This window comes from Scyliorhinus canicula, chromosome 1 (assembly GCF_902713615.1).
Source record: "Scyliorhinus canicula chromosome 1, sScyCan1.1, whole genome shotgun sequence".
Taxonomy (NCBI): Eukaryota; Metazoa; Chordata; class Chondrichthyes; order Carcharhiniformes; family Scyliorhinidae; genus Scyliorhinus; species Scyliorhinus canicula.
Window position 1 is genome coordinate 238,174,599 of NC_052146.1, and position 20,586 is coordinate 238,195,184.

General features: G+C 44.9%; 1 protein-coding gene across 1 annotated transcript in view; it reads left to right on the forward strand.

The window, feature by feature from the left end:
* The window catches only part of LOC119972712 (reticulon-3-like), a 110,502-nt gene that overhangs the window by 26,446 nt on the left and 63,470 nt on the right, over window positions 1–20,586 (forward strand). Inside the window, exon 3 of the mRNA XM_038809877.1 lies at window positions 10,531–13,476. Within this exon, the coding sequence (XP_038665805.1) occupies window positions 10,531–13,476 (2,946 nt within the window). The remainder of the gene's footprint in view (window positions 1–10,530; window positions 13,477–20,586) is intronic.

A 20,586-nucleotide genomic window follows, 5' to 3' on the forward strand; every position in this document is an offset into this window, starting at 1 on the left:
TGTGTGCATTCATAAAAATCCTGGTTTGGACAACTCCCCAGCAGTTCTGTGGATTCCTTGCCTGACACCGAACACAACAGACCCCACTCAGCGCCACTTGGAGGTTGGACACTGCTTAGTGGGATGATTAAAAATTTTTTGCAAGCACACGTCCTATTAATGACTTAAATTAAATAGGTCCAGGGGTGGTGCAGTGGTCAGCACTGTTGCCTCATGGCGCCGAGGACCGGGGTTCAGTCCTGGCCCCGGGTCACTATCCATGTGCAGTTTGCACATTCTCCCCTGTGTCTGCATGGGCTTCACCCCCACAACCTAAAATATGGTGAATTGGCCACGCTAAATTGCCCCTTAATTAGAAAAAAGCAATTGGGTATTTAAATTTATTGATTTAAAAATTAAATAGGTTGTTGGGTTACGGGTATAGGGTGGATATGTGGGTTTGAGTAGGGTGATCATTGCTCGGCACAACATCGAGGGCCGAAGGGCCTGTTCTGTGCTGTCCTGTTCTATGTTCTATGAGCCTCCCACAGACAAGTCGATTATGGTTGATTTTCTGGACAGCCCGCCTGCTCATCTCATTGGTTGAAACAGTAGACTGGTGAGTTGGATTTTAAAATGCATTGGTCTTATGCAGGCTGGTAAGGCCTCTGGCTCGGATAGCTTTCCGATCAAGTTTTATAAGACATTTTAGGGGCCTCACGGTAGCATGGTGGTTAGCATCAATGCTTCACAGCTCCAGGGTCCCAGGTTCGATTCCCGGCTGGGTCACTGTCTGTGTGGAGTCTGCACGTCCTCCCCGTGTGTACGTGGGTTTCCTCCGGGTGCTCCGGTTTCCTCCCACAGTCCAAAGATGTGCGGGGTTAGGTGGATTGGCCATGCTAAATTGCCCGTAGTGTAAGGTTAATGGGGGGATTGTTGGGTTACGGGTATACGGGTTACGTGGGTTTAAGTAGGGTGATCATTGCTCGGCACAACATCGAGGGCCGAAGGGCCTGTTCTGTGCTGTACTGTTCTATATCTATTTTCGGAACAATTGCACCTGTGCTAGATATGTTTAACGACTCCCTACCCCATGATTAATTGCCTCCAACCCTTGCTCAAGCGCTTTCCTTGCTCCTTAAGGGAGGCAAGACCCGACCGAGTGTGGATTGTACTGACCTATCGTGCTCTTAAATGCAGCTGTTGGTTGCTTGCTACGGTTCTGCCATTCCATTTAGAATATTGCCTTCCAAACATAATAACACTGGTCCTATGTGCTGGGGGACCAGTGGTGCTAGCCACTGTGCCACTGTGCTGCCTGCTATGGTCACAATGCTGACCCCTGTGAAACACCACTAGTTACTGGCCGCCATCCTGAAAAGGATGCCTTTATCTTTTTCTGCCAGTCAGCCAAGCCTCTATCAATGCCAGTACCTTGCCCATAACACCATGGGCTCACAGCCTCCTGTATGGCACTTTGTCAGAGGCCTTCTGGAAATCCAAATGGATCATGTCTGCTGGTTCTTCGTTGTCTAACTTCCTCATTACCACAATTTGTCAGGCATAGCCTCTCCTTGACAAATCCATGCTGACTTATCCTATTTTACCATGAACTTCTTAAGTACTCTTAAACGCATTCTTTTTTTTTAAAATAATTTTTATTGAAATTTTTCGATACAAACATTTACCCCTACTACATTGTAAATTTTAACACATCAAATCCCCCCTGGAAAATCCTCCCCACGCCCTCCCCCGCGCGCACCCCCCCCCCCCCCCCCCCCCCCCCCCCCCCCCCCCCCCCCCCCCGGCGCTACCAGTCTAGCAACCAAACCGTTTTTCCCTTTCTGCCGATGGCCTCGGGCAGTCATTGCCCGCGACCCCCTGCTGACGTGCTCCCTTCGTTGCTATCCCCCCCCCCCCCCCTCCCTTCCCCCCCCCCCCCCCCCCCCCTTTCTCCCCGGGTTGCTGCTGTTTCGGCCTCCAGTTCCTATCTCTGATCCAGAAAGTCAAGGAAGGGCTGCCACCGCCGGAAGAACCCCTGTACCGACCCTCTCAGGGCGAATTTGATTCTTTCCAATTGGATGAAGCTTGCCATGTCGTTTAACCAGGTGTTAACACTTGGTGGCCTTGTGTCCCTCCACTGAATCAAGATCCTTCTCCGAGCTACCAAGGACGCAAAGGCCAATATTCCGGCCTCCCCTGCCTCCTGTACTCCTGGCTCCACCCCAACCCCAAAAATCGCCAGCCCCCACCCTGGTTTGACCCTGGTTCCCACCACTCTCGATACCGTCCCCGCCACCCCCTCCCAGAACTCTTCCAGTGCCGGGCACATCCAGAACATATGTACATGGTTCGCAGGGCCTCCCGAACACCTAACACACCTGTCCTCACCCCCGAAGAACCGACTCATCCTAGTCCCCGTCATATGGGCTCTGTGCAGCACCTTAAATTGGATGAGGCCCAACCTTGCGCACGACGACGACGAATTGACCCTCTCTAAGGCATCCGCCCATGTCCCATCTTCTATCTGCTCTCCCAGCTCCGCTTCCCACTTGTCTTTCAGCTCCTCTATCGATACCTCCTCCACCTCCTGCATTATTTTGTAGATGTCCGAGACCTTCCCTTCTCCGACCCAGACCCCTGACAGCACCCTATCACTCACCCCTCTATCGGGAAGCAAGGGAAATCCTTCCACCTGTCGTCTGGCAAATGCCTTCACCTGCAGGTATCTAAACGTGTTCCCCGGGGGGAGCTCAAATTTCTCCTCCAGCTCTCCCAGGCTCGCAAACCTCCCCTCTATGAACATGTCCCTCAGTTGCCTGATGCCCGCCCTGTGCCAGCTCTGGAATCCCCCGCCAGTGTTCCCCGGGACAAATCTGTGGTTCCCTCTCAGTGGCGCCGCCATCAGACCCCCCACTTCCCCCCTGTGTCGCCTCCACTGCCCCCAGATTTTAAGGGTGGCCGCCACTACCGGACTCGTGGTATACCTTGTGGGGGGGAGCGGCCATGGTGCCGTTACCAGCGCCCCCAGGCTTGTATTGCCGCAGGACGCCCTCTCCATACGTTTCCAAGCTGCCCCCTCCCCCTCCATCACCCACTTGCGCACCATCGATGCGTTCGCCGCCCAGTAGTATCCGGAAAGATTGGGTAGCGCTAATCCTCCACTGTCCCTACTCCGTTCCAAGAAAATCCTTCTCACTCTAGGGGTGCCATGTGCCCACACATAGCCCATAATGCTGCTAGTTCCCACACATAGCCCATAATGCTGCTAGTTAACGCATTCTTAATAACAGACTCTAAAATCTTACCAACAACCGAAGTCCAGCCAGCCAGTAACGGAGGAGTTGCATTAGCCATTTTGTAATCCTCTGGGACCCTCCAAGCCTCCAGTTATTCCCGAAGAATCACCACCATTACCTCCACAATCTCCTTCAGAACCCTGGGGTGTAATCCATCCAGTCTGGGTGATATATTCCCCCTTCAGACCTTCAGTTTTCCCAGCCCCTTCTCCTTAGTGATGGTTGCTACACTCACCTCTGCCGCCTGATGGTCTTGTATGCCACTGGTGTCTTCCTCTTGTGAAGAATGATGCAAAGCACCTATTCAGATCCTCTGCAGTTTCTTTGTTCCCTATTGCTGCTGCTTAAGTCTCATTTTCCAGTGGTCCAATGTCCATTCTTGCCTCTTAACCATTTGTATACTGAGAAAAAATTATTGCATTCTTCTTTAATATTACTAGCAAGCATCACTAATATTTCATCATCTTCCTCCTCCTTTCCCCTCCCTACCCCATTATTTTTTTAAAAAATAATTTTTATTGAAAATTTTTTGAATTTATACAACAACATCAAACCATACTAAAATAACCCCCCCCCGGTTGCTGCTGCTATTGACCAAGATACCTATCTTTGAGCCAGGAAGTCCAGAAAAGGCTGCCACCGTTTATAGAACCCTTGTACTGATCCTCTCAGAGCAAATTTGACCCTTTCACCCTTTCCAGCTTTATAAATCCCGCCATGTCATTGACCCAGGTCTCCACACTTGGGGGCCTCGCATCCTTCCACTGCAGCAAGATCCTCCGCCGGGCTAATAGGGACGCAAAGGCCAGGACACCGGCGTCTTTCACCTCCTGCACTCCCGGCTCCACCGCAACTGCGAAAATCGCGAGTCCCCACCCTGGTTTGACACTGGATCCAACCACCCTCGACACCGTCCTCGCCACCCCCTTCCAGAATTCTTCCAGTGCTGGGCATGCCCAGAACATATGGGCATGATTCGCTGGACTCCCCGAACATCTGGTGCACCTGTCCTCACCCCCAAAGAACCTACTCATACTAGTCCCGGACATGTGGGCCCGGTGCAGCACCTTAAATTGGATGAGACTAGGCCTCGCACATGAGGAGGAAGAGTTGACTCTCTCCAGGGCATCAGCCCATGTCCCGTCTTCGATCTGTTCCCCCAGTTCCCCCTCCCACTTAGCTTTCAGCTCCTCTACTGACGCCTCCTCCGCCTCCTGCATAACCTTGTAGATATCAGATATCTTCCCCTCTCCGACCCAAACCCCCGAAAGCACCCTGTCGCTCACCCCCCTCGCGGGAAGCGAAGGGAATCCCTCCACCTGCCGCCTAGCAAATGCCTTTACCTGCAGATACCTGAACATGTTCCCCGGGGGGAGCCCAAATTTCTCCTCCAACTCCCCCAGGCTCGCAAACCTCCCATCAATAAACAGGTCCCTCAGCTGTCTGATGCCCGCTCTGTACCAACCCTGAAATCCCCCATCAATGTTCCCCGGGACGAACCTATGGTTCCCCCTTAACGGCGCCTCCATCGAGCCCCCCACTTCTCCCCTATGTCGCCTCCACTGCCCCCAAATCTTGAGGGTAGCCGCCACCACCGGACTCGTGGTATACCTCGGAGGAGGGAGCGGCCACGGCGCCGTTACCAGGGCCCCCAGGCTTGTATCTCCACAGGACGCCTTCTCCATCCGTTTCCATGCTGCCCCCTCCCCCTCCATTACCCACTTGCGCACCATCGACACATTGGCCGCCCAATAATACCCCGAGAGATTGGGTAACGCCAGCCCCCCCCATCTCTACCCCGCTCCAAGAAGACCCTCTTCACCCTCGGGGTCCCATGCGCCCAAACAAAGCTCATGATGCTGCTAGTCAACCTTCTAAAAAAGGCCCTAGGGATAAAGATGGGCAAACACTGAAAAAGGAACAAGAACCTCGGGAGAACTGTCATTTTGACGGTCTGCACTCTGCCCGCCAACGATGGCGGCACCATGTCCCACCTTTTAAATTCCTCCTCCACCTGTTCCACCAGCCTGGTAAAATTAAGCTTATGGAGAGTCCCTCAACTCCTGGCCACCTGCACCCCCAGGTATCTGAAACTCTTCACTGCCCTCTTAAATGGGAGTCTCCCAATTCCTCCCTCCTGATCACCAGGGTGTACTACAAATACCTCACTCTTGCCTAAATTTAACTTATAGCCCGAGAAGCCCCCAAATTCCGCTAACAGCTCCATCACCCCCGGCATTCCCCCTTCTGGATCCACCACATACAACAGCAGGTCGTCCGCATACAGCAATACACAATGTTCCTCCCCACCCCGCACCAGACTCCTCCATCTCCCTGACTCCCTCAACGCCATAGCCAAAGGTTCAATCGCCAGTGCAAAGAGCAAGGGGGACAGGGGGCACCCCTGCCTGGTCCCACGGTAGAGCCTAAAAGTACTCCGATCTCCTTCCATTGGTAACTACACTTGCCATCGGAGCCGCGTAGAGCAGCCTCACCCATTTGATGAATATGTAATGCATATTTTGACTAGAGCACAGGTACTAGCTGATAAGTATGGCTAACTATAGAGATCAGTGGGCAGCACGGTAGCACAAGTGGATAGCACTGTGGCTTCACAGCGCCAGGGTCCCAGGTTCAATTCCCCGCTGGGTCACTGTGCGGAGTCTGCACGTTCTCCCCGTGTCTGGGTGGGTTTCTTCCGGGTGCTCCGGTTTCCTCCCACAGTCCAAAGACGTGAAGTTAGGTGGATTGGCCATGCTAAATTGCCCTTAGTGTCCAAAAAGGTTAGGAGGGGTTATTAGGTTACGGGGATAGGGTGGAAGTGAGGGCTTAATGTGGGTCGGTGCAGACTTGATGGGCTGAATGGCCTCCTTCTGCACTGTATATTCTATGTATGTATGGATCCAAATTCTGAAGCCGTGTATTGGTGTAAAATATGCCAATATTTGTTTGAACTTCTGAATAGCAATTTCAATATGCAAATCATAAGAGATGGGTTTCTATCCCAACTCATGGTTATCTTGAACCTGTGTCCTTCATGTGTCCGAACACGTGATTAGCATCGCTATCGATTCTAGCTTCGAATCCAGCAGACAGCACTAACTTTTTAACATTATATGCACATTATATGGCAAAGAATGGAAATGAATATCATGTCAGGATAGTGAGAGGCTTGAAGAGGAAGTTGGGAGTGGCGACATTCCCTAATATTGGTGCTAAAGGTTGATGTCCTCGGAGACACTTTTAAAACAAGATTGGTAACTTGCTGCATTGAGTTCTGTACCGTATGTACTGCCACCACATTGAGTAATGGTGGTGCTGATCAAATTCACTGCTTTGTCCTGGATTGTGTTGAACTTCTTGAGTGCTACCATTGCACCATCCTAACAGTATGGGCAGCACGGTAGCACAATGGTTAGTTTCATAGCGCCAGGGACTGTTGTTTCATAGTGCCGGAGACCTGGGTTCTATTCCATGCATGGCTCACTGCGGAGTATGCATGTTCTCCCCATGTCTGCATGGGTTTTCGGTTTCCTCCTTGTGGGAGGAAAAACATGCTTGCTAGGTGAATAGGACATTCTGAATTCTCGCAAACAGGCACCATAGTGTGGCGACTAGGAGATTTTCTCTGTAATTAATGTAAGCCTACTTGTGACACTAATAAATATTATTATTCCATCATAGTTTCCTCATGATGTCTATCTGATTTCTTCCTGTACTGTAAAAGCTGACTCGAAGCCATTATTTCACATTTCTATCATCCCCTTATTTTTATTGACCGCATCACCATTATCCATTTTCGAAGGGCCCCCGTGCTGGGATCACCTTTTTTCTCCGTGTATATTGCAAAAGTTTTTTTCTAAATTTAGCATTTCTGTAACTCTGCCTGTTTTGAAACCCTGTGTGGTGTATCTCCCATTTGCCAGGATCTGTGCTTTTTTCATTTTTGTATGAATCGCAGAATCATAGAATTGAACAGTGCAGGAAGCTATTTGGCCCGTTGTCTGCAGAGCTATCTGAATGATCGAGTCACTTAGTGCCAAAGCCCTGCTTCTCCCAGTAACCCTGCACTTTAATTTTAGATATGTCTAATTCCCTTTTGAATACCTTGATTGAACCTGCCTTCACACCACAACTCGGGCAGTGCATTTTAGACCATAACCATGTGCTGCATGAAAAAGCTTTTCCTTGTTGGTTTTGACAATTGCTTTAAGCTGTGCCCCCTCCCGTACCAGCCTCCCCAAACAGGTGCTGGAATGTGGCGACTAGGGGCTTTTCACAGTAACTTCATTTTAAGCCTACTTGTGACAATAAGCAATTTTCATTTCATTCTCAATCATTTCATGAGTGCATGAATTTTCTTTGGCAAGCGGGTATAAACCAGTTTTGAATCTCATTTTTTTTGAACACCTCCCACTGATTTTGGTTTTACCATTAGCATATTTGCGCAGTTCACTGTGGGTAGTCTTGGTCTTTCCCACTGAAGTCAGCTTTGCCTAAATCTAGAATCTCAGTTGTTTTAGACCATAGGACCATAAGGCATAGGGGCAGAATTAGGCCACTTGGCCCATCGAGTCTTCGTCGCCATTCAATCATTGCGATATTTTTCTCATCCCCATTCTCCTGCCTTCTCCCATAACCCCTGATCCCCTTATTAATCAAGAACCTATCCATCTCTGTCTTAAAGACACTCAGTGATTTATCCTCCACAGCCTTCTGCGGCAAAGATTTCCACAAATTCACCACCCTCTGGCTGAAGAAATTCCTCATCTCTGTTTTAAAGGATAGTCCCTTTAGTCTGAGATTGTGTCCTCTGCTTCTCCTTTTTCCTACAAGTGGAAACATCCTCTCCACGTCCACTCTATCCAGGCCTCGCAGTATCATAGAACATAGAACAGTACAGCACAGAACAGGCCCTTCGGCCCTCGATGTTGTGCCGAGCAATGATCACCCTACTCAAACCCACGTATCCACCCTATACCCGTAACCCAACACCCCACCCCCCCCAACCTTACTTTTTAGGACACTACGGGCAATTTAGCATGGTCAATCCACCTAACCCGCACATCTTTGGACTGTGGGAGGAAACCGGAGCACCCGGAGGAAACCCACGCACACACGGGGAGGACGTGCAGACTCCACACAGACAGTGATCCAGCCGGGAATCGAACCTGGGACCCTGGAGCTGTGAAGCATTTATGCTAACCACCATGCTACCGTGCTGCCCAAACTTATACTGTAAGTTTCAATAAGATCCCCCTCATCCTTCTAAACTTCAACGAGTACAAACCCAGAGTCATCAACTGTTCCTCATATAATAAGCTCTTCATTCCAGGGATCATTCTTGTGAACCTCCCCTGGACCCTTTCCAAGGCCAGCACATCCTCCTTTGGATACCGGGCCAAAAACTGCTCCCAATACTCCAAATGGGGTCTGACCAAAACCTTATGTGGCCTCAGAAATCCTGGTCTTGTATTCTAGCCCTCTCGACATGAATGCTAACATTGTATTGTGTTCCTTCTTTGCAAATTATCATATTATGATTGCTATTGGATGCATGTTTTAACTAAATCTGGCTATTGCTCATTTATTAAATCTAACATGACCTTTCCTTTGTTGACACCGGGACTTATTGCAGAAACCTTTCCAAGATTTTGCTCAAACAATTCAGTACCTATCTGACATGCTAGTCTGTTTATCTCAATTTTCAAAAGTTAAATTTTCCCCCCATTAAAATCACTGTGCCATAGCTACATGTTTGCCTAATCTTTGCATTTATACAATTGTTAGGATACCGGGCAAGAATTTCAAACAAATGTTCAAAATTTGTAAAACTGAGGAAAGGATACTTCAATCCAGGAGTGATAGACGCTGACCAATAGGTAACTTGTATGTTAGATCAAACTTTAATTTAAACACCGAATTAACTACATCAATGAAAATAGCTTTACAATTATCTGTTAAACAATTCTTAAACAAGAGGGGAAAACTCCCCCAAAAATTATCTACTCCCCAGGGAATCTCTGGCAATCGTAACTATTCCATTAGTCCACTATATGTAAACAAGTAAATGTTTAAAAACCATGTTTACTTCAACTTTGTATGATGTAATTACAGCTTTAGCAGATACGCAGTCTAGATATCTTAACATGGGTTCTTTAATATTACTGTAACAAATATATACTGTAACAGAGGCTTTTTAAAACATTACTGCAACAGATATAATATATAACAATTTCTACATCAAATAAGCTACCACCTCATACTACCAGCAAGCCGTCTGAACGCAACTCCTACATCATAAATTATTTTCTGTTTCTTAATTCTACCCATGAAATGTCAACTTCTTCCTTACCTTATTAGCAAAATGATTTCATCCCTAATCATTAAGGCTACTCCTCACCCTTTACCATTTTCCCTATTGCCCTTATAACCTGGTATATTCCCAGTCCTAACTCTTGTAGCCATGTCTCTGCTGGCTATAATGTCACGTCCTCTAAGTTGAAATTGTGTCTCCACTTCATTCAATTCATTCCTTGTATTCATAGCCTTTTTATAACTTTGTTTTCAAGTAATTATATTTGTTACTTTTTTCCTATCGGAGCGCTTCTTCCTGACACAGTCCCCCCCCCGCCATTGCCCCATGAAATGGAAATCTCTGGAAATTGAAAATCTGCCTATAAAGGATATGATGACCCCTAATTGTCAGTAATGAAACTGAGTCATCTAATGAGTACACTGGAAGTGTGTATGATTGTGGGATTTGAGAAAGTATCAAGGTGTGCAAAAGAGAATTGAAGATCACCTGCTTGGGTGTGTAGACACCACATTCAAAAATTTCTCTGATTGAATCAAACCAATTTGATTGCAAATAAATTGGGACATTTTAGATCTAAGTGCTGTTCAGTGCGATGTGGGGAGATATAAATGAAAGCAGTCATATTTGATATATTGACATTGATTTCAAATGAGGATGAAATTCATTTGGCATTGTGTGCTATTGTACTGTTTGAAAGGGAATTCATGGGATAAAACAATTAAATCAATCAGATGTCGGAGTGGTCCTTTTAGTCTTTTTAAAGCAATGAAAATATATGTTTAATTTGAATATATTAGTGTGTGTGTGTGTGTGTGTGTGTGTGTGTGTGTGTGTGTGTGTGTGTGTGTGTGTGTGTGTGTGTGTGTGTATATATAACATTCTATTAAAATTAAGACTTGACTTTTCTCATTTCCTTTCCATCCATAATCACAGACTTTTCTGTCAACTTGAAAGATCAGCCAGCTAGTGCCGAACCTGTGGGCCCACAGGATGCTGCACCTGTGCATGTTGAACCTGTTCCTGTCTTCTCTATGCCTTCCTTTTCTTCTGATTCTGTACCTGAATTAACAATGTCTGCAAAAGCAGTCCACAGTGATGATCTTAAACAGACTGAAGTTCCTGTATACACAGGTTTACAAACAACCTTTGGTTTTATGGAAAATGCAATGGACAAAAAAGTAGCAGACCATTTAGAAAAAGCTCCTGCTGTTGATGAAAAGGCACACGTGAAGTCAGCATTTATAGAATCATCAGAGTTAGTCAGACTAAATCCTGTTGATGGAAGTCCATTCCAATACCAAATTGGCCAGCGTGTAGAGCCGAATGGAAGTGAATTTAAAGGGACTACATCATCCCTGGTGGAAGAACCAATACCAGAACAAGTTAATGCAGATAAGGGAAAACTGAAGATTAGGGAGGTCATGGGCATGGATAAAGTTCAATTATCAGATGACAGGGAAGTTGCAATGGAACCACATTTAGGATTAACATGCGAGTACGTTGGTGCTCCAGGGTTGAGTATGCTCCCCTTAGACAGAATTGTTGAGGAAAAGGAGTTCATGCAAAACACATTGTATTTTAATGAGCAATCTGTAAAACCAGCAGACAGTGGTCTTAACTTTTGCTATGGTGACATTTTGGAAGTAAAGGAGAGAAATGAGCTAAAGTTTTCAGGTCCGGCAATTAATCAGGCAGCTGTTATTGATACTGATACCAGTAAATCCATTAACAATGTAACTGATAAGTCGGAGTCTGGTGCATTTCAAGATCAGGCAGCTTCAAAGACAAGATGTGAAAATGAAGAACCAATTGTGGCTAAGGCTACTGGAAAGCCAGGTTATGCAGACTTGGAGGACTTTGTGGAACAGTCCTTTGAGCAAGATGAAAAGCTACCTCTGACTGCTGAAGCATATTTTGCTGTTTCACAAGTTCCAGTTGTAAGTGAATCTCAAACCTGCATGACATATGCCACATTTGATTCTTACAGCATGTTAGAATCTGATTACTTCAACACTAATGAAACAGTTCCTGAACATGATGCAGTTGTAAAAGGAAAGACTGAATTCAAAGAAACTGCAATTCCATTACAGTTGACTGCCACTAAGTCAGAAGTAACTAATAAAGTTGAAGATCCAGAAACAAAACCTGTAACACTCGAATTTATTGGAAACGAACCCAATTCCAAAGTAGATGTGATACCAACTTCTGAAATGAATTCACAACTATTCAGTAACTTTGCAATCCAACCAAACCAGATTATGAAAGCTGACTATTTGAGTGAAATCACAACTTCAGATCAGACTGTACAAAGTTTTGCACCATACCATTTGCAAAGAACCTCTGAAATCAAGTCACCAGGATTAGAAACAACTGAAGAAGCAATTGATGTAGAAATACGATCCTCTCCTAATCCATTCAAACCACTACCATCCACATCCGAAAAGTGTGTTTTAGACTATTCTGAAGAAGCACAAAATTTAACAGACATTCTTGTAAAGGCATCTACTCACACAGAAAATGTATGTGTTGCGAGTCTTGCAGATCCCGAGCATGCTGTAACACAATTTGATGCTCAGTATGCTGGTAAAGAACAAATTGCTCTTCATGAACCACTTAGTTTTACAGAGTGCGCTGCTAATAATATTCCAGAGGTAACTAATGCACATCATTTGTTTGAAGAACAAAATACTGTTAGAAATAGGGGAGTTAGTGAAGATACTGTAATTATTTCTGAAGAGAGAAATTTACCAGAACATGTATTGGTTGATTCTATTATAGACTCAGCAGATAAAAGTGATGATATGAGTGTACAGTTTGGGTACAGAGAGCCTAACATATCTGAAAATATAAATCAGTTTGTTGACCAGTCCAATAAACAAGAATTATTGTCCAGTAAAATGGTGGAAGAAAAGAATTATTCTACATTGCATTCTCCAATACATAATATATCAGCTGATAATTCAGTGACAACGAAGAGCCCAGATGTGACCATTTGCAAAGAAATTGTCATCAGCAAATCCGAACCTGTTTTGGGAGTCCAGGGAGCTGCTACAATTCAAATTAAACCTGTTGAAAGGATTTTAGCTGATTATAAACATGTTGAGCAATGTTCACTTGGTCCCCCCTCGCTCGAAGATGAAATTGAAACCCCATCGCTAAATGTAACTGATGTTCTGTCTAACCCCTTATTAATGGAGAAAGGTGCAATAGAAATTAGTTTAAGCCATCTGGAAGCTGTAATGCCCAGCGCAATAATGAGTGAAAGACATCCTGCAAAAGAATCTATCACTGTCCTTTCCATGAATCGAGACACTACATCAACCACATTATCAATGCCAAATGAGGAATTTTCAATCGTTGACCGAGGACTTGGTTTAAAAGCTTTGTCTGAAGAGACTAGTTTGACTACATCTCAGTCAGTAACGTGGGCTGTTGCCCCATCATTGCAAGATAAATTTCCATACAATTGTTTAGAAGAATTTGGTGAAATGAAAGCTAAAATTAATGACCATACTGAAAAATTGAAGATTGCAGAAGTACAGATGAAGCCCCAGGAGTTGGCTACTGATGCTTCACTTTCCATGAATGAAGAAGTAACAAAGGCTTCAAAAGAAGTGGTAACAAAAATTTTAGAAACTAGTGTTGCTCTAGCAGAAGTGTTGGGAGAAAAAGAGAGAGCACTTAAAACATCCATGCCTCGACAGGAAACTGATGTAACATTCCCCTTCCCTGTTGGAGAAGGTGACATAAGCAAAAAATATGTTTCTGTAGAAACTATGGTGCCAGAATTGCCCCTTGTTCCTGAGAGCACTGAAACATCTAGAGATGCTGCTGTTGCTGATACAGCCGATATTTCAGTAAAGCCGGACAAAAAATCAGGTAACCATATGTGCGCATTCGTTGTCCAACTTCACAAAATGCACCTTCCCCTCTCTAGTTCCATCACATTGGTGTAAATCGTGTGTGCTCACCTCTTCTGTTAGAACCCTAACTGCATGACTGCTAAATGTCATTTGTCCTTGCCTTGGTTTTTTAAGTATAATTTCATGTCCATCAATTTATTTCGTAAATAAAACTAATCTATGCTTAATTATGCCACGATTTTTGATACTTCAGTGCATTTTCAAATGACATCTGAAATTACTATTATCTTTTGCAAAGTTGTCTGGTTTAAAATATTTTGATTCAAATTGTAACACGTGGAAAAAATCCTGGGTCTACTTTTTCAAATTGGTAAATCATATAATGGATAGCTAGACATTTTGAAAAGCCATTTACTCAAATCTGAAATCTTAGTTGAACTTGTCTTCCTGCCTTCTGCCTTCCATTATGTCCAGAACCCACACTTGGCTCTGATGTTCTGCAAAGATTTTGCCTTGTTCCCCATCCTATTTACATGCTGCCCTTTGGAGACACCATTTGGGAATGTCTCATCTGGTTCCACATGTGACCTGACTGCAAGCTCTACTTCACTGCCAACTCTCTTCACCACTCCATTGTCTGATTTGTCTCAGAATTTTGTCGGCTATTTAGTCCATATTGTATCTGATGCCAACCACAAACTCTGTTCCTTAACCACTGTCTCCATACCTCTCATTGGCCATTGTCTGAGATTGAACTGGCCATTCACACTCCGGTATCTTATTTGACCCTAAGATGTGCCATGGCTACTTCCACCTCTGTCATTGCCTGAATCTTCCCCTGCCTCAATCTATCTGCTGAAACTCTCATCTGTCTTTTTTAGTAGGCCTCTATTCTAATACTCTACTGATGATTCTCCCAGCTATCCACACCATAAATTTGAGCCCATCCAAGTGAAGCTTGAGTGAATATATGGGCAGCAAATTTTAAATTTGTGGCCTTGCCTCTCCTCCCCCCTAAAGTGAGATCTCTGCTCATCCAATCCTGGCCCCTTCTCTGCATTCCTGATTTTATCCACCAATGGCAGTCATTCCTTTAGCTGCTTGGGCCCTAAACTCTGACATTCCCTTGCCGCTTTACCACCTGTTCCCAAGGCTTCAGAAGCACTACCAATAAATTTAATACTGTTGCATGAGGAAATATTAGGATGGAAGGCTTTTAATGAGTGCCTCTGGCAAAGAGGAATGTAAGACACAACTGGAAGGCACTTGCCCATTATTGGGGCATTGCATTCAGCTGGTGATGCATGTTCCAATAAGTGATGGCTCTTGATGTTGGAATATATTTCTTTGTTCAACAGTGACGTTCTACTATTATGAAGTGTTCAGGAAAAATGCTGCTGTTTGTTTCTCTACTAATCGAGTTAAGATTGCATAAGATGCACGAGGGGAAAAATGATGCTAATTTTTTTTGAGCCAATCACATGGACTTGGTGAATAAGCTGCACATTGGTTCAGAGAGCTTTCATGGTAGTTGGTTGAGGGAGAGAGATGATGTGCGAATGATATACTAAGCAACCCAAGCAAATGTATGAGGGGTATTGCTAGATGAATAAGAATGCAAACCTAACCATAGAATAAAGGCCTGTTTGAAATGAATGGTGGGATTTGTTGGATAAGTAAATGTGCTTTTTATCTTTAGTGCATTGACCGTTTTCTTTGCAGCATGGGTTGAGCAAGTTTGAACTAGTTTCTGAAGACATTACAGCAATTGAAGGGAGAATAATTAAGCTTTTGCCACACCTTCAAAGTAAAATATTACTGGAGAATGGGATGTTAAATGTTTGTATGACGTTTGCATTTTTCTCTTGGGTGAATGTGACTTGATACGAATCTGGCAGAAGAATTTTGGATGTGCTCAAATTCCAGAGGGAGCAAAGTGGAAGATCTGGCAGGAGAGCATTGGAATAGTTAATGTAGAGGTAATAGAGGAATGGGTGAGGGTTTTGGTTGGGGCAGGATCTAGAGGAACAATGTTGCAGAGGAAGTAGGCCATCTTTGGTGAGAGAGATTACCTGGTTGGAGGCTTAGCTCCAGTTAATTGGGCTCAATCTCGCATAGTGACAGGGGAAAGGGACTCAATTGAGTGGTAGGAGTTCTGATGGGGACTAAGGCATTGCATTGGCTTTGGTCATCCCAATATTTAATTCCAAGAACGTGTTTGTTCATCCAATACTGGATAACAGATGCAAAGTGTGACAGGTCCTTGCATCAGAAATGGTATCATCTGTTGTGCAGTTGGGAGCACTCATGATGGAGGAATTATGCATTCAAAAATGCTACAGTTAAATCTGTGTTCTGCCTCATGACTTGGATGAAAGAATAGAACAGTGTATATCCAAGTTTCTGGTGAGGAACAGTAATTAGTGTAGATTGGAGCAGGAAGTTGCAGTGGGACATAACGAGTAGACAAAACTATGACAAATGAAATCCAATGTATAACTTTGGATCGAAGCAATTAATTTATTTTCCAAATGGTGCAAATTAAGATTGTAGAGCAGAGATTTGGGCGTCCCACGTAAATCACTAAAAGCTAGATCAGTTGAAAAATATTAATGGAGACTGGAATACGAGGGGTTTCAATTGTCGCCTTGTTTAGACTCTGCAGCACTACATTCAATTTTGGGTACTGCATTTAGAGTATAATATATTGACTGTTGAGCCTTGCTTTATCTGCATACCGTTATCTGATAGAATAAAACTGCAGATGGAAACTGGCAGAATGTGGCCACTACCCACTGCATGGGTAGCAGTCAACAAAATATCTCTGGGCCTCACTCAGACCCTGATGGACCACATGTGATTCCCCAGGCTGCAGGTTGTCCATCACTGTTCTCATCTCTTCTCCCTCATGCTTATCTAGCTTCTTCTTAAATACATTTGTACTATTCCCTTCAACGTCTCCCTTTATCAGAATGGTCATCAACCTGAAGCATTAATTCTATCCACAGATGCTGCTAGACTTGAGTATTTTCAGTATTTTTCCATCATAAAAATAAACCTGCATGAAGTCTTGTCTTTTTTTATCTTTTTTGAGTGTAGTCTTTGTTTTGAGTGTAAAGTATAATATGAAAAATGTATAGAATTTTTCCTGGTTGAGGTATGACCTAAAGTTGTGCTTGTTGATGAGCTTCATTAATAAAATGCTTTTCCATGAGTTAATTACATGGGTTAATCTATTCAAAATCTTTGCCCTATCTGCACTTTTTGCTTTGTTCTTCATAGCTGTTTTGTGGCTTGCTATATTGACGGCATGGTGGCTCAGTGGTTAGCACTGCATATCTGTGGACTGGGAGGAAACCGGAGCACCCGGAGGAAACCCATGCAGACACTGGGAGAAAGTGCAAACTCCATACAGTCGCCTAGGCTAGAATTGAACCTGGGTCCGTGGTGCTGTGAGGCAGCAGTGCTAACTGCAGAGTGCATGAAAAAATCAGTAGACTGCATAAAAGGAGCAATTGCATATGGAGTCAAAAGATGGTCAAACGAAACAGTGGAGCTAATGCGGGACCTAGAGGCAGAGGTAAACGGAGTACTTTGCACCTGACTTCACAGCATGATACTGACAATGTCACAGTAAAATGCTGGGGGTGATGATAAATTGGATAGGATAAATACGTTTTTGGCAGCAATCAAACTTGGTCCACGTGGGCTAGGCTGTTGAGGAAAGTAAGGATGGAAATAGCGCAGGCTCTGGGTGCAATCATTCAATCTTTGGATATGGGAATAGTGCCAGAGGCCTGGAAGGTTGGGTACATATGCATTTCTTTTCAAAAAAATTAGGGATAATTACAAGCCGATCAGCCTAATTTTGTTGACATGGAAATCCCTGGAGATAATAAGGAATAACATTTTGTTGTCGTCTGAAACAATACAGGTGGTTAAAAGAAAGGTAGCATTGATTTGTTAGAAGACAAACACTGGCTGATGAACTGATTTTGAGTTATTTGATATAAAGTAATGGAGAGGTTAATGGAGTAATGCACGGGATGCACTTAGGGCATTAAAAAGGCCATTTGATAGGGAGCTATGTAATAGATTTATTTCTTTTTTAATAAGTGAATTTAGAGTACCCAATTCTTTAAGGGGCAATTTAGCGTGACCAATCCTCCTACCCTACACATCTTTGGATTGTGGGGGTGAGATTCACGCAGGCAGGGGGAGAATGTGCAAACTTCAGATGGACAGGTGGGCCGGGATTGAACCCAGGTCCTCTGGACTGAGGATGTAGTGCTAACCACTGTGACACTGCTGTCCACACTCTAATAGGCTTAATAAAATTGAAGCCCATGGTGAGTGGAATTGGTAGAATGTGGACTTCCAGTAGCGGCTATGGTGTGAGTTATCGCACATTTGGCAGCTCCCGCTCAATGTTTATTGGGTCCTTTTCCCCGGTTGCCGGATGGATGTTTTGGAGAAAAAAGGTACAGAGGTGTTGGAGGAAACCTATATTTCACTAGTGAGGTCAGTGGATGGATTCGCGGACCAGAAGTGGGCCTAGAAGAAAGGAACTGTAGGAACAAGAAATTTTATGCGACACGGGAGAATAGTAGAGGGTCAACCCTACCAGCCCAATGGTCGACGGAGCAGTTGTGAATGTGTCTCTAATTCACTTGTCTCTCAGTCCGGAAGAAACGGTCTCGAACACGTTCGTACTTTTGAACATTCTTTATTGCGATCGGGGCAGCCCTCTAGGTATTCCAAAGGACCACCTCTGAGAGTGCCAAAGTTTTGCTCAAAACATCCTGTCTTTATATGTTTTTTTTAAGGGGCTGTCCCTTACATTCACTTGAGCTTGCCCCCATTACAAAGCATAGCTTGTTTTTGCCATAGTTTCGATACATGATTTTACAGACTTTAAAGTTATCTATTGGCACATGAGTATATAGCAATTTTAGCAAAAACAGCAGGTGTTTAGCCACAGTATCAATGCCTCCCACATTTCGTATTCCGTCATCCAGCCATCTTCCTTGTTTCTCAAGGCTATTCAGCCGACAGTCATGAGTCGGCTCACGAATTCAATAACAACTCTTTTATTTGTAACTTTCCACTAATGTGTCCCATTAATTCTGGCTTGTTCTAGCTATTAACCCTTGCTTCACATTCTCATTCCCCCCTTTGATCATTCCATGATCACACAGCCCTCCGGGACGTATCCTTGAGAGTCTGAGGAATTCCTCCGGGAAATCATCCTTTGGTCCAATGTCCTCATACACATTTCCGGCATCTACTAAGTCCTGCTTGTCTAACTGGGTAAGCCGCTGCAGCATCTGTGGCATCACAGAGGTGTCTAAACGATTACAAAAGCATTTAACACAGGTTACAATGATACATAGCAAAAGGCAAATAACGATAAAGATAATAAATCCATGAAACAGATAGGTGGTCCAGGAGCTAGACCACAGTCCTCCCCACCAGTCTTCCGAGGAGGACTGGCGGAGTCTCTTTTCCCCATCCCTAATGTGGTCCACTAGGTGAGTAATGTTCTCCGAGCTATCAGGGATATAAGTACAGCACTCGGAACCCACTACAGCACACGTACCTCCCTCACTGGCGAGGAGGTAGTCTAGAGCCATGCGGTTCTGTAAAGCAACCGCCCGAACAGCTACTAACTCTATGTTGAGCTCACTGAGTCCTTCCGCGGTATCATTAGCCACCTGCTCCAATATATCCCGGAGCTTGGTGACTTTTTGGAGAGATCTAATACTGCCGAACTGCGGCCAAAGGACAGTAGCTATCACCTCCCAAGGCACAAGGGACCTAGTGGTTCGGGCATGGGGATGTTTGGATAGATCTGTATAATGGGTGATGCCAAATCAAGGTCTGGTTACAATGGCTGGTACCTACCAGGTGGGTCCCATTGGCATGATCCTTTTTAAAACATATACTACCTTTTGGAAATTTAGCGTACTTGGGGAGGATCAGGTAGGGCGGCTGACAGATTACAGTAAATTTTGGCCACCACCATCCTTTAAACCTGTTCATATTGAACCCGGCCGATCGCCAATCTATCATATCTTGTGTATCATTATCAGGATTGGTGCGATTACGTCGCAGAGCCCATTCTGTGACCTCGATCAAATAGGAATGAGGCATCAAAGGAATACCCCCATGGGCATAGCTAGGAACATGTGTACATACCCAACAAGAGGAGACATTCAATTTCTTTGCATAAGTATAAGACATAAACAGGAATGAATTTGCAGTCACATGGTGCGTTGGTAGGCGGGTGAGTATGAATAGTCTTGCATTCAGGAACTCGTGGCTTGCCTTTCCCTCGTACACCGGTAGTCCCACCGGCAAGCGTAGCGATCGCAGGTCAGGGATCCGCGGGTAGTCAGGAACCGAGGCTTCTGCTCTTCTTGATGAATGATAGTGGTGCAGGTATCTACCGGGTTCGCCGCCCACAAGGTCTCATCTGTGGTGCTGTCGGCACAGCTAAAGGTGTCCTCACGACAAAGGTGCAGAATTTGTCCGCCAGGTCTACATCGCCGGCCGCTAGTGAATGTAAACTGGATGGCACTGGCGAGGATCACTAGTAAAAAGAGTAGCTTCATCGTGGGGTCCTGCTTCTATTCCGAGTAAGGTCGTATGTACCTAAAACTTTAAAACGAGAGTTAATAATCACGAAAACTTCACTAGCTTACAGTGGTGGGTGTGAATCCACACATTGCGTCCTTCAACTTTGACTGCCGTGGGGGTGGTTAGGAGAACTTGGAACGGTCCTTCCCAACATGGTTCCAACCCCTTCCATGTCCAATTGTGGATCATCACATGATCTCCTGGTTGTACAATATCGGAGCTAGCTAAGGGTGGCACTTCCTCTTGCGTGGCACGTACTCGCAAGTGGAGATTCTTTAATACTTTAGTCAAGGCTATTATGTAATTAGCCATTTCTGTAGTGTGGTGGAACTGGACCTCTTGGGGAATCTCACAATCCCATGGAGTGCGGAGAGGTCTTCCATATAGGATTTCTGCAGGGCTTAATCGAGTTTTTCCTGCTGGGGTGGCTCTTATTTGAAAGAGTGCAATAGGTAATAGTTTGAGCCAAGTGTCTCCAGTCTCTGCT